This window comes from Symphodus melops (genome assembly GCF_947650265.1).
Source record: "Symphodus melops genome assembly, chromosome: 18".
Classification (NCBI taxonomy): domain Eukaryota; kingdom Metazoa; phylum Chordata; class Actinopteri; order Labriformes; family Labridae; genus Symphodus; species Symphodus melops.
This window is the reverse complement of record NC_136708.1, coordinates 14,208,723-14,222,725: the sequence shown is the minus strand read 5'-3', so window position 1 is coordinate 14,222,725 and position 14,003 is coordinate 14,208,723. Positions and strand designations below refer to the sequence as shown.

At 42.7% G+C, this 14,003-nt stretch overlaps 2 protein-coding genes across 3 annotated transcripts; one reads left to right on the top strand and one right to left on the bottom strand.

Moving 5' to 3' along the window:
• Positions 1 to 76: 76 nt before the first annotated feature.
• On the top strand, positions 77 to 5,416 carry sgo1 (shugoshin 1). Of its 2 annotated transcripts, none has more exons than XM_079368596.1 (9): positions 77 to 606; positions 1,060 to 1,268; positions 1,415 to 1,464; positions 1,538 to 1,602; positions 1,870 to 2,721; positions 2,821 to 2,952; positions 4,284 to 4,442; positions 4,707 to 4,788; positions 4,911 to 5,416. In XM_079368596.1, the coding sequence occupies exons 1-9, from the start codon at positions 462 to 464 to the stop codon at positions 5,068 to 5,070; spliced, it is 1,854 nt and encodes a 617-aa protein (XP_079224722.1). In that variant the 5' UTR covers positions 77 to 461; the 3' UTR covers positions 5,071 to 5,416. The 2 variants fall into 2 exon arrangements, with proteins under 2 accessions (XP_079224722.1, XP_079224721.1); XM_079368595.1 differs by having other exon boundaries at positions 78 to 606; positions 4,599 to 4,788.
• A 186-nt stretch (positions 5,417 to 5,602) lies between these two features.
• kat2b (K(lysine) acetyltransferase 2B) lies at positions 5,603 to 13,998 on the bottom strand. The gene is made up of 18 exons (XM_079368594.1): positions 13,494 to 13,998; positions 12,422 to 12,548; positions 12,098 to 12,243; positions 11,914 to 12,000; positions 11,610 to 11,791; positions 11,332 to 11,523; positions 11,038 to 11,141; positions 10,780 to 10,908; positions 10,391 to 10,524; positions 9,620 to 9,828; positions 9,409 to 9,535; positions 9,201 to 9,311; positions 8,359 to 8,502; positions 8,161 to 8,275; positions 8,027 to 8,057; positions 7,787 to 7,850; positions 7,618 to 7,702; positions 5,603 to 7,005 (listed from the first exon to the last, which is right to left on the bottom strand). Exons 1-18 carry the CDS (start codon positions 13,692 to 13,694, stop codon positions 6,812 to 6,814), a joined length of 2,382 nt encoding a protein of 793 aa, XP_079224720.1. The 5' UTR covers positions 13,695 to 13,998; the 3' UTR covers positions 5,603 to 6,811.
• Between the last annotated feature and the right edge of the window lie 5 nt (positions 13,999 to 14,003).

Below are 14,003 nucleotides of genomic sequence, written 5' to 3'. Positions count from 1 at the left end.
ATAATAATATTAAAAAAATGCTTCTGTCGGCTGTAAACCATAGACTGTAAACTTACTACCGCCATCTCCCGAACGGTTGGTGAATGGTGCGTTTTTTCATGAAGGAAGTGACGTACTCTCAAGTTTCTACCAATCAGGAGCTGCGGTCCCAAATTCGAACGTCAACGAACGGAAGAGACGTGCTGCGATAAATTACGATAAATACGATATTCCGGCTTAATTTAAGTCTCTTAAACATATCGTTGATTGTGTTACTGTTCCTCATTAACACTGGTAGTTTTAAAATACGTTGCTTCATTAATTACCGCGGGGCTGAAGGCTGCGGTGAGCCAAGTTAACGTTAAATAGCGTGCTAACCGAGCTAGCACGTTAGCTTGTTAACAGTATGCTTCGTTGTTGACAAGTTGGATAGCGTCACACATCTGCGAACGAACCGTAATAGACATTCAACCGAGACAGTCATGGTGATGGAGCGGGTCCAGAAGAAGTCCTTCCAGCAGAGCCTGGAGGACATAAAGGAGAAGATGAAGGAGAAGAGGAACAAACGGTTGTCCAGTGCTTCAGCTCCGAGCAGAGGACGAGCCAGGATCATCAACAAAAGCAGCGGTAAGAAAATGACAGCTTATCTGAACACATCCATACAAAATGAACTTTTCCTCACAGTTGTCCTCGTTAAAAGGAAATGTTTTACCTTTGGTGTCTTATGAATGAAGCGGCCATATACCAACACTTCTCTAAACATTATGAAATGACAGAGACTGAACAATAAAAACGATATTTCACTAAATCTCACGTTGCAACACTCTTTTATTATACAATAACAATTAAAAAAACACTAAGAAATTTGACACAACACGACAAAAAATGTAACGCAGCAACATCTAAACAGGATTGAACTTCATCACAAAATACAACATCAAATCACTGCACACATCCCTTCAACGGTATGACATTTCATAAAACGCTGTATTGTTGTCTGTTTTGACCTTCTGTTCCACAGCACGAAGACTTGTCTCAAACAAGCAAATAACATCCTTCCTAAATGTTGTTTTCCTAAAGTGGCTACGACTACCCACACCATCCTGAACGGTGTCCAGCAGAACAACAAAGCTTTGGCTGTAGCCCTGCAGGCTGAGAAGGAGAAAATGAAGCAGGCTAATGCAGTGATCCTGCAGCTGAAAAGAGAGCAACAGGCCTTGTTCCTTCACCTGCTTCTGCTCAAGAGGAAGCTCAAAGATAAGGAGGCTCTGGCAGCGAGTTCCTCAGAGGTGAACATTTGTGACCTATTTTGTCGGCCCGAAATATTTTGTTTAACTACTCTCGGCTAATACATTTCAGTACATCTTAAAGTGCTGCGTGCCTCCCTCTGCTTTTTTAATATTAAGCATTGTCTTGTCTTTGTGTTTAAATTTAGACAAAGCATCCAAACATCTCTGAACACAAACCACACGAGGGTTCGGAAAGGTAACCTTTGTTATGATGATCTTTGTTTTTTTAATTTTCTGACTGTCAGTAACTTGTACCTTTCAATTTATAGGAGAAAGCGCACCAGACAGAGCCTTGATGAGCCTGTTGTGTGCAAAGCTTCACCGATTACTGCAGGTACAGTGACACTAACAGAAGATACAGTGTGACATGTTATTGGAGAAGTATGTTTTTAGTTTTTTAAATTCTAAGGATTCTGCTCTGAATGCTTCTCTTTAGACTGATCCTTGGAAAACTTTTTGTATATAAGCCGCTGGTTAACTGAGTCTTTTAAGAAATGTGAATGTTTTACAGAGCATTTATGTACTACTCTTGTGATTTTTTATAAACCATTGAAGGTTATATTTTGTAATTGTGTTTGTGTGTGTGTGTCCTTTTCTTCAGACCATCAGCTCAATAAAGATACTGCACAGGTCACGTTGCCGTCCACAGTGGGTGTGAGGCGTCGCCATGTGGACAGACCAAGCAGGAGGAGGTCTGAGCGTGTGAGAGGAAGGAGGTCGCTGGACGATGGAGAAGTTATCTCAGTCTTGGGTCCTTTAACAGCGAGTCCTATTCACTGTGGAGATGGCAATCTGAATCCGCCACATCAAGCACAAGCGGATTACGCGGACCCCGCCGAGCTAGACGAGTTTCAGCATTCTACTCCTGAACCTGACCCGCCAAAGAAGACCACCCAACAGAGGCCTGTAAGGAAACAGGCCCAGCCGAAGCAGGCTAGTGCCAAACAAGAAACTGCTACTCGGAAACCAGAGAGAGGCCGAAAACCAGACCGCGCTCCGTTAAAGAAGCCTTGGGATAATCCCAAACCCAGAGCCCGCTCCAAGAGTCGGGACCGGTCGGCCACACGGGCCAAAACAGCTCCTCCCTCACAGGTTAATAAGCTGAACACTTCACTGGGATTCAATGACACATTCGATTTTGACTGTGAAGAAACGGTTCACGTCGCGCCATTCAGGGCAAAGGCAGAGGAAAATCAGCCGGCCACTCCCATCAGTGAAGAATCTTCACGAGGTGGACATGCCCAAACTGAGGCTTCACCTATCATTTTCAAACAGGATGAGTCAAGCTCATCATCATCATCGTCTGAGTCAGAGGACAGTCTTTATGTCCCTCAGAAAAGCAGGCGGAGACAGAGCTTACCCAAAAAGACCAAGGTGATCTCTACACGCAGAGGCCGGTCCTCTAAAGTCATCAAACACAAAGAAAACATCCCTCCAAAACGGGAGATCTCTGGTGAGCTTAACGAGTTCTTGTTCTTTCCTTTTTAATATGAACAGTTTAAAGAGGAAATCCTATAATTATACATGAATTGTGAAATGTTCTGTTCTGTAGTCTTTAGAGATGAGGAAGTGAGTCCTAAGGCTGTAGAGCCTGCAAAGGAAGAAGCTGAACTCCAACCCGCCCCTGACTCCAGTTTCTCTAACAGCCCTGACCCAGCAAGGTTAGGGCAGGAGAATCCCCAAGGTGAGGAAATAGTTTCTCCGACAGCCGTGTTCCAATATGATTTGGCATTAAATATCTGCCGATACAGAGTACAGATCATTAATGACCTACAGTATATTCCTCATTGTGAGAGTGAGACTGGGAATCATTCATGTGTAAGGCAGCATCAGGTTTTACCGACTTGTTCAACTATTTAGCTCTGTATTGGGCTCCTGATGGCATCACTCCAGCGCTGAGCACAAGTTGCATTGAATGTTCAGACCATGGCTGTGCACTCAGAATGTCATGATCTTTAGCGAACATTTTCCTTGATGGCAGTTAAAAACGAGTCGCTTGTGTTGAATCTGTGGACGTTTGTAGCCTGTAGCACCGCACTGTGCGGTAACTTACTTTAACTTTTTATTTGTAAAGGGACCGTGTGCAATATTAAACATAAATGTTGCCGTTTGATGTGTTGCACCAGAGTTAGCTTAGAACTAGCTTACATCTGCAGTCATTCGATCACAATTAAAACATCACATAGTAATACAAAATATAAAATGTCTGTAACAAACATAGCAGATTATCCACACACAGACACTTAAATGTATGAATCACCATCAGTGGTTACAGAATTGAGCTTCATAGCTTCAGGTATCTGAAGTGAAGCTTTTATGAGCTGATGAGTGTTCTCAAACGTTCTTGCTCTCAGAATTAAAAAAAGGAAAAAAAAATTCTGCGGTGTCAAATTGTAGCGCGGCTCCACGTGCCGCTTTTGAATAATCTCCAGGAAGTTCCTGGCATCTTTGCAATCTTTGCAATGCAGCCGACAAAGTTAACTGCTCTGCGTCGTCTGCCTTCTTCGTTTTTCTTTTTTTTTTTTTCAACTCGCCTTCCTTCTAAACGTTAGCTTTGTAGATATTGTTTGTAGTCGGGGAAGTTGTTGGCATAATAAGCATGAAATCCCTTTTAAACTGCTTAGACAGGGTCGTAGGCTCTCTCCATGCTGTGCTTGCTCCACCGAGCAGAATGTGCAGACCTTTCAGACTGTTCAGTACTAAACGTCTGCTTGTCTTGCAGTAAACACAGGATAGCATGTCACTGGATTAAATATATTGGCCCCATAATTTGACCCATGAGGAGTGGATTTTCGACTTATTAAATCTACTCAAAAGACACAGTGAACACGATTTTAAACTATATCTGACTTCATGATTCATCGTTCTCGATGGCTGATTTTTGTCCGTGTTAGCTTGATGACCTTCTTGTGTGACGGAGATGTCGGCCTCAGATGTGTAGAAACATGTCAAAAGGCTTCGTTCGGGGTGTCTATACGAGTGGGATAAAGACTATTTCATGAATTTGTTTTTCAGAGCCTCACACAAAGGTTGTTGCAGAAGATTGTTTGCTTCCCGTCAGCCCTCTGGTGGAAGCTGAGATGATGAGGATAGACAGCGTCTTGTCCAATTTTGGAGATTTCTGTGAAGCTCCTCCTCGCCAAACACCCCAGAGGGTCAGGACAGTCAAGAAACGTGAGTGTAATTTGGATGACTTGGATCTTGGTTTTCACGCCGTGAGCACTGGGGGGGGGGCTCACCACACCTTGGGCTTATTGCCACTATAGCCATTTGCTTTATCTCACTCACAATTTCTTGCTTCTGGATCACATCTTCCTCACGTTTCTATAGGTGGGCTTGGTGTGAGGAGTGGAGGGCGGGGCTTGAGTCTGTGTGATGTGACCAATATGTCCCCTGCAACCTATCGTAAGTTTTCCTGTGGTGCTACCCGTCCATCAGATGCACGATGCTCCACACCTGTTGTTGCTCGTAAGCGACGCTGCACCATGACAGTGGACTACAAGGAACCCTCGCTGAATGCGTAAGTGAACACACAGAGGCCTCTCTCGCCATAAACTCTCTTAACATATGATCAAGGTTTTTTTTTTTTTTTTTTTTTAATAAATGCATGAAGGTTTGACATTTAGCTTCTCATGTTGACAGGAAACTTCGGCGTGGAGACAAGCACACAGATTTGCAGTTCCTCTGCTCTCCTGTTTTCAAGCAGAAGTCTGGCAGGACCTCTTTGCAAAAATCCAGGAAGTCTGTGAGCAGCAAGCAGCCGTTTGAGAAATATAACGAGTCGTTTGTTGGATGCCGCTAAAAGCAGTTACTCAGTCCCCTCTAAACTCTGACTGAAGGTGTGCACCATCAAGTTTTTTAAAACTGTTTTTAAGTGTAAAAACAACTGTGATCAGTTATAGATGTCACAGAAAGGATTGTGTGACTTAGTTGCTTCCTATTTTGCAGGGCATTAATTCATTATCTGTTTGTCCCAATCTTTGATTCTCTTGGAAAATGTTTTTTTTTTTTTAATTTAGAGGGTTTATATAATGAGATCCTGAATATGAGTATATTATTATCTAATCATTTCCTCTTTGTATCTTCTCCCTTCATTCTATCTGCTACTGTGTAATGTGACAATGTTTTAATAAAAGGACAACAGTGAAGTACCTTCATTCAAATGTATTTGGAGAGCAGTTTGCTTAACCTGAACACCTCAACGTTTAGATTTATCTCAGTTTGTGTCCTGGTTTTTCTAAAATCTAGTTTGATTGTAAAATATCTATTTTTAGGAAATGAACCTGCATCATTCTGAACTCTGTGAGTGAAACAGCACAAATAACAAAGACAAATAAGCCTCACTTCTGTTTAATTCAGTCTAGAAAATAGGCTAATACTATGTCATTAAAACCAATTGTACAAAGCATGGATTCATTTTCGAGACATATTACAAAATGTATTTTTTTCTCCTAAAGTTTGAAAAGTACAAACACCTTTTTACAAAACAGCAAAACTACTTAGTATTGCACAATCTTTTCATTTATCTCCAAAGTATAAAGTGATCAATCTCCATCTGCAGGACAACAAAAAAAAGAATAAATTAAGACCTTGTCTTTTGCATTGTCCTTAAATCACAGCACATAAGAATAAACTCTAGATAACTGAATTAGTCCTTATTCCATAGCGGTAATTTATGTCAAACAAAAGATGCTTTTGTAGTAATTAACACTTGGACAAATAAAAGTGCATTTTGATAGACAAACTGCCCTAGGTGGCTTATTGGGGCGGAAAAAAAAAGAGATTATCATTTAGTTTGGAAACAGAAAATATATGTTATATACACATTTCAATGATTCAGTAGGTGTAAGTGCTTTGAACTCATTCTAATCTGTACAGATTAAAGTATGTTTTCGTCTTTTTGGCAGGATGAACTCATCACAGACAAAATTCGACTTCACTAACAGTAACAGAAACTCTCAGTCAGATTCCCATCTAACTCTCATGTTACTATGACTTAATACAATGTAAATGTGGTTCCTGCTAATGACAACTACCTGAGTCTACTTAAGGATGAGGCAGACGTTCAAAAAGGCCGGGAATGAAAGAAAGGAGAGAGACAAAGTAAGGTGTATGGTGAACCTCCAATCAGCTGTCGTCCTGTGTTACCTTTTCAATGTCTTAAAACAGAAGTAGTAATGGATTCTTCCTGCATCGTTAAAAATATATATCCCAAAATCTCCCAGTGTCCTGTTTTTCCACGGGACTTGGGTTGATGTGATGAAATATAAAGACACAATGTTTCCTTTGCCTGCAGTCTTGCAGGTCTTCCCTTGTGGCTTTAAGTGAAAATATCAAGCTTTAGATTTCAGATCTGGACCCGCATGCATCAAAAATGACATGTATGCAAAACTAAGACCGTGTTGCACCTTTTACGTTCAGATAAGTGTTCCTGAATCCTATGCACTACAGCATCTGAAGTCCGTTTCTTATCTCCCCCATGCACACAGTTTGAGGATTGTCTTATCCTTTCATTTGGTGAGGAGGAACGTCTTCCCTCGCGTCTATTTCTCAATGAGCCCCGCCTCTTTGATCTTTGTGTAGAAGAACTTCTCCAGTAAGTTGGCACACTTGTAGTACTCGCTCTCAGGCGGGTTGTATTCTCGACAATTGGTGAAGATGCGTTGCATGTCGGCCATGAACAGCTTGCGTGTTGTGTAGTACCTGCTCTTCAGACGCTCACTCATGGTCTTTAAGTCTGCAGGGAAAAAAGAAACTCATCATGTATGCTGCTTTGAAAGGTTTAAGGGTCAAAGGTTAGGCTTGTACACTACTATTGCTCGAAGGCCACATTCTGTTAAAAATAAAAACCCTGGAATTGGCAGAATCTGACAGGCTGAAAAATCAATTGTTCGCTCCATTTACCTCAGAACTCGGATGTTGCGGCTAGGAATGACCTCCGAGGTAAATGTTCCAGTTACAAGTGAAGTCGAAGGAGCAACAAGGAACTTGGAATTTCTAACTGCTGAGGTCAAATGGAACGCACCACTATTCTCTGCGATGTTGGCTGTTTATAAATACAGACAATAGGACTCCATCTCCTTCAAGTATACAAAATTGATGCCAAACTAGCCGGGTGCTGACATATTGCCCTGGTGAAGTGCACAGAAGCGGTCGGGCTAGAGGAGCTCACGTCACATTACTTCCATCAACATATATGACTTCATTTAACTCACCAATTAAACTAGCACGTCCTTAAATCAGACAACTCTTGGTCCTCACTTCCTCCTTTCTCTGAGTACTTTGTTAATCACTCATTATTATTAACAATGAATGATTAACAAGTGCATCCTGCCCACTGCATACATACCCATGGGGAAGCGGATTACTTGGTAGTACCCTGGTGCCTCTGTTTTCTTGACTGGCTCCATGAAAGGCCAGGCATTCTGGTGACTCTGAGACATACAGTAGTAGTCTGGTAAGACTATAGTCTGTGAATGAAGTGTACACTTCATGGATGTGTGTGTCTTCCTCCTTACCTTCACATGTTGGAGGATGGTCTTCAGAGTGCTGTACAGTTGATCTGGGTCCTTCAGTTCCTTCCTAAAGTGAAATAGGTCAAAGGAATGTGTCTTTAGCTTCCATCCTGTTCATCCAAGTTCCAAGTTTGTAAAGTGACAGACGCAAACGTGTGCTTCACGGGATACCACAGCCAAGCCACTAGGTCAAGAGTAAGCTCAATGTAATGTTTAAATAGTGTACAGCAGAGTCACACTCACCCTTTACCCACAGGCTTCCAGCCAGTTTCACCTGTCCGAGTGAAAGGAACTTATATCAATCACACGTTTCATACTACAAGAAGAAAGTTCAAGACAAACTGCTGAAGAGAAATAAAGCAGTAGGTGGCACGTACGTATGCCTGGGATGCTCTCGATGGGTATCTGACGAACTCCTTCCTTAAAACAGGAGAGTCCTGGGTAGACTTTTCTGATCTGAGCCTGCTTCCTCTCTATCAGCTTCTTGATGATCTAAGTGAGACACATGGGAATGTTTAAAACGATTGTGAGAGTAGATATTTTGAAGAGATCAAAAATAATGAAATAACACACACCTCCTTCTGCTTCTTGATAATAACAGAAAACTCTGTGTAGGGGATGCTGGGGTTGAGTTCGCAGCCCATGAGTGTGGCTCCCTCATAGTCCTTGATGTAGCCTACATACTTGGCTTTGGGTACTTTGATGTCCTTTGAAAAACCCTGTGAGAGAGAATGAAAACAGTGTTGTTGTTTTTTTTTTTCAAACAAAAAAACCCTCAGGAAAACCCCCTCCTCTTCGATTTTAATCGTTTCTATTATGAAACTTTCAATACCTTGTGATATATATTCAAAGAATGTTACCAAAGAACCAATTTAACCTTGACAAGAGGCAGTCATTCTTATAGCTTTGAAGAACACTACAGAACTGTGTTACCAATTAATTTAAAGCTGCGAAAAAAAAATCTTAAAAGATACCTATTTAAAGCCCTTCTTTTAAAGCTGACCTGCTAAAGTTTTTAGCTGGTAATGAAACAGACTGGAATGAATGCAAATTGCGTCTTTATGACTTTTATAAGAAAATGGGAATTTCTAGATTGTAACTGTATAAGCTTATCATCCCTGCCGCAGAAAATGTGTTAGACAAGGAAAGGAAAGGAAAAGCACGCTGAAAGAGGAAAGAGCCTTGAAAAATGTCATCACCAAAGATTCACTATGAGCTACACATTACACGCTTCTTACACATGCACAGGATGACGTCGGCAAAGAGGTCAACACAGGTCACCATTAGGTGAAAGCTCCTCACAGCGACTTTACATTTCTGCTGCCGTTAAAAAACCATTTTGTTTGAAGAGTGAAACACTTCAGGAGAAAAGGGCGATGAAGCATAAAAAGTGTGTACTTTATAAACATGGTGTTACCTGTTTCTTGAAGTAGCCGATGGCGTACTCATCGGCATACGTGAGGAAGTTGAGGATTTCGTGTTTTATGTGATACTCCTTCAGGTGGTTCATTAGATGGGTCCCATAACCCTACAACCACAAAGCCAGAACAAGCCAACAATCGGTTAAATACGGACCAATCAGAGAGCATTTACTGACGAAAACTGAAGAACCAAACCGCTCTCACCTTGACCTGTTCGTTTGAGGTGACCGCACAAAACACGATCTCGGTAAAACCCTGCGATGGAAACATCCGGAAGCAGATTCCCCCAATCACACGGCCATCTTTGATCAGTGACAGAGTCTTGTGCTTCCTGACAAATCAACCAAACAAACAAAATTAGACATGAATAGTTGTTGTATATTGTCTGAGTAAGTCAGAGTACAGTTACACTCACGGATCAAAGACCAGCCGTGTGATGTATTCTTTTGGCATGCGGGGCAGCTGGTGAGAAAACACATTCTGGAGGCCGACGAGCCACATCAGGATCCTCTTATTGGGCTTCTGGTTTAGGGAGTTACCAATAACATGGAATTCAATCACCCCCCTGCGCTCCTCTAGGCGGGCTGCTTCATCACGTGCAGAGTGAGCGGACAGCAGGCTGGTCTGATGAGAAGAAAGGCATGAAATAACAACCATTGTGACTGTTTCATCACTGTGAGTCAGAGGGTTTTGGATTAAAAGCAGAACAGTGTTTTCCCAACTTTTAAGGGGACATATTACGCAAAATACACTTAACTGCGTCAAATTTCACCGATGTGTGTCCCCAGCCATTTTATAAACTACCCAATTATGAGAAAAGTCCATCTTCTCCGTCTTTTGCCCGCTCCACTTTCACAGAAAATGTGTGTTTGCCTTTGTGACATGGTGCAAGAAAGCCCCAAATCACATCCCCTTCCAGAGGGGCGTGATTGAACACAGAAACAGCCTGTTCTAAGCAGGGCTAAAATTGATCTTTTTTTATATATGCGCTCCAGAAAATATCTGGATATTTGTCCAGAAACGTCTGAGATTTTATTTAAAATTGTTGAAAAGGAATGTGACCTTTAAGCTAAAAAATCTGTTTTACATCAATTTTCTTTGCCCAACTGTAGCTGCAGGCTAATGGGACAAATGCACTTACTGGATTCCATGCGATTTGATATCCAAACAAAGAACATCTGGTTACCTCTGGAATGGCTGCAGGGTCCGCTATTGTTGCCATGACTTCATTGATGAGTTCCAAGGGGATGTCACCAACCACCCGGGGTCTCTTATTTTCCTCATGGTTGAGGGGCTCAGAGGGTTTACGCTTTTCTCCAACTGTGATCCAGCGACACAGAGAAGTTAATCAAACATATGTATGAATGAGGAGTTTGATTTAGATGCACTCTCTTTGTTAGCTATAAAAGGTGACCTTAACACTCCAGTTAAGGTCACAATATCAAATAAAGTTAAAGATGACAACAAAAGGCACATTCTTCCTTTGTGTAGTGATTCACTGTAAGACGGGTAGATGTTATGTAAGAGCGTGGAGTCAATGTAACCTTTGAGTAATTATAGGGTTGTCTGTCATACCTGGGCTTGGCTCGAGTACAGACGCTGTTTTCCTGGCAGGACTGACACTGCCGCAGGTGGAGGGGTCCACAAAGGACACAGGGCTGGTGCTGTAGTACAACGGTCTGGCTACAGGGGGCGCACTGATAACTACATCCCAACAGACAGGAAATTAAAATTACATGAAGTCATATTTCTTCTTTCACTGTCCACAATTGGTTCAAAATTGTGTGACTGCGACTTGTGTGTTTCTGATGGACTCGTGAGGGTGTGTGTTACCTGTGTGGATTGGAATCTGCCCTCCTGACGCTCCTGCCAAGAAGTCTTGGCTCCAGATGGGAGAACTGTGGCTGTACACCTCCTCCTCTAGCATAGACAAGAACCTGAGCCAAGTAAAAAAAAATAATAATAATTACACACACACACACACAACTTGCCTTAATTGACAAAGATTGCCAGGCATGCTTGTGTTACTTCTGTGTGCTTTGCTACTGAGGATGTCGTCTTTACTTATCTCGGTGTGAATAAATCTTTCAGGAATCAAAGTTTGTTGTTGTCTGTTTGTTGTCTTACTTGGGGAAGTGTGTGAGGATGAGTGTGCGCTTCTCAGGTGGCAGTTTGTCCTTTTCCTGTCTGGCCTGCTCCAACAGTTGTTTCCTCATCACAGTGAACACCGAACGCAACAGCGTCCTGCCAAAGATCTGAGTGGTCTCGTACTGGGGGAGACTGTCACAGAACTGAGGCACGTTGCAGTAGCAGAGCCATCTACAGCAGAGACAGAACATTGTTTAGAATTCCTGACTGTAAACGGATGTGATTCATGTTTACATGGCATCTACCAGGGCTGCTACCTGGTGTAGTTTGCTTTGTATCCTGCGACATCATCGTTTGCGACCCTCTGGCGTCTCTGGGAGGGAGTCTCTAGCTGCCAGTAATTGATCTGGTTGAGAAACATCTTGGCCAGCTCCATGATGGTTTGACGCTCTTTGGATGGCAGGTGGCTGAACTTGTACTGCACAAAATTGTTTACTCCCTATTTAGAAATAAGTCAAATAAATAAATAGTTACATGGAAAAAAAAAACAAAAAAAAAACAGCAACGTTGAATAGTGCTGCCTTTGTGTTGTAGTTGAAGCTCATATAGACATCTGGTCACCTGCTCAATGCTGGGTTTTTCAAACGGAGGACTCTCCTGTGCTTCTAGCATTGGCTTACCCATCTGTAGGATGGATTTTCTCAACAGCTACAAAAAAGATAAAGCATTGTTTTCAATTGTACTGTTGCATGCGGGAAAATACTGTACATTTGTACATGTCTTTTTTTTAAAGCAAAAGGCTTACTTTGAAGAGGGAAAAGTAGACTTGTTTTGTGTCAGCGTCCTCCTCTTTATGAACACAGGTGTAGAGATACTCTACATCCAAGACGATACCTAGCAATCGGTTCATTTCCTCCTCGGAAACATTTTCTAAATGGGTCACATGATCTCCTGGAATGAGAGAGCAAAATATCTTAAAAATGGTTGTAATAGTGTAAGTATATAGTCATTAAATCCGTCATTAAGCCAAAGGAAAAAAACAATTATTCTGCAGTGGCACCACATACACCATTCTCGATAATGTTTATCAAATTGAATAAAAAAATAAACATCATCACTGTTCAAATACCCAAGGTGTGAGAACAGCTCCGACAGGGCTCCTGTAGGTTGACTGTGTTGGACTGCTGGTCAGTCCGTGGGGGTGTAGGAGGGGGGTTCTGACTTTTCCAGCCATTACACTTGCAGGCTCCCTCAGCCTAGAACAAAACACACGAGAACAACAGTTCAAACAGGAGTAAAGACGAAGGTGGATTAACCACTTATACTTTGCAGTTTATATTCAGACTAATGAGTGAGAATAAGCACATGCAGACTGTAAAGGTCTGCAAAAAGTAATGCTGTTTGTTTAGGTTTAATTCTTGTAGCCTAAAGTGTATCATCACATGTATTTTCTTTTCCAGATAATGGGCATAGCAGCCTGAATTATTGTTATGACTACATAGCTCAGTTTATATTTATTAACTTCGGACTGACTTCCTAAAAAGACGAGGAGGTGAGGTGGGGTGAGGAGGCCTGTCACCGTCAGCTGGAGCTGCCGTACTGAGCATGCGCAATAAAACAACAACAAACTCCGCCCCCCCCGGCAGCTGTCACCCTGTCAAAACAAAGACCCCGTCCCTCCCCTCTGCGGATGATACACTGCATAAACCCAATAAAATCCTCTCTTTGTACCACCGTGCGTTGACAGACGGCACGGCGACTCCGGAACATTTTCTTCAGAAACACATCACGCACAACAACACAGACACACACGAAGTGGGATGCAGCCCTTTCTGCACACAGCTACACAGCGACTCCCGAGTACCAGCGCCAAGCCAATGTTTACGTTCACCAACCCCCCCTCCCCATCACGATAGTAACATTGTACTAACAGCGCACAGCTTGCAGCTGGAGGGGACCTGCTTACCAGCCCACCAGTTACAATAACGTTTCCTTCATCTATTTATTAATATCGCCTTTTCGATAATTGGCTCGTGCATGCTAAATGTAAAAAAAAATGAAGTGCGACAATGGCTTCCTTTGCTGCGCTTGCATTTTGTAAACTATTGCAACCAAGCCCAGGAAATAGCCTTTTTTTTAAAAATCCATCCGTCAAAAAACAGCAAGGTACACAAAGTCAGCTACTTGCACGTAAAGCATACTTTGCAGGATGAGTACACTCCGAGTTTTTCTAGTTTCTTTGGCCGAGGTGAGGAACGGAGTTGCGCCTTCTTCACGGCGATACGTGCGGATCCTCCAGCGGCGCCAGAGCCCTCCGTGCCCCCGGCTCCAGGAGCGGCCGGAACCAGGCCCGCAGCCCCAATGGCCGGCGAACCTTGCTGAATCACAGCGCTGTCCGCCATGATTTGCTCCGAACCCCCCCGACGGGGACCCCCGGCCCGGGAAATATTCGCTCTGCCGTCAGCTCTATTCCACAAGCGGAGGATCAGACATGGCGCTCATCCTTATTTTCAATTTCTCAATGTAGGCCCATTTTCCTCCGCTAGGGGACTCTATGGGATAGTCCAATTCCAGCCTAATTCAGAGGAGAGGTCACAAAATGCAACCGTTTATAGGAACATTTCAAGGTCAAATGTGTGTTTCTTTGCAGAGCCTTGCCCGAGAACATGGTGACTGGATGTGCTTGGTAATTCCACGTAGAAGGATAGAAT

Bases quoted from the DNA above. Each gene is read 5' to 3' on its own strand.
- sgo1 (XM_079368595.1), top strand. From the start codon at position 462: ATGGTGATGGAGCGGGTCCAGAAGAAGTCCTTCCAGCAGAGCCTGGAG. The intron at 2,953-4,283 runs GTGAGGAAATAG...TTTGTTTTTCAG, and splicing joins AGGGCAGGAGAATCCCCAAG to AGCCTCACACAAAGGTTGTT. The intron at 4,789-4,910 runs GTAAGTGAACAC...TCATGTTGACAG, and splicing joins AAGGAACCCTCGCTGAATGC to GAAACTTCGGCGTGGAGACA.
- kat2b (XM_079368594.1), bottom strand. From the start codon at position 13,694: ATGGCGGACAGCGCTGTGATTCAGCAAGGTTCGCCGGCCATTGGGGCT. The intron at 9,312-9,408 runs GTGAGAGCGGTT...TTGTGGTTGTAG, and splicing joins CCTCAAACGAACAGGTCAAG to GGTTATGGGACCCATCTAAT. The intron at 8,503-9,200 runs GTAACACCATGT...TCTCTCTCACAG, and splicing joins TCGGCTACTTCAAGAAACAG to GGTTTTTCAAAGGACATCAA.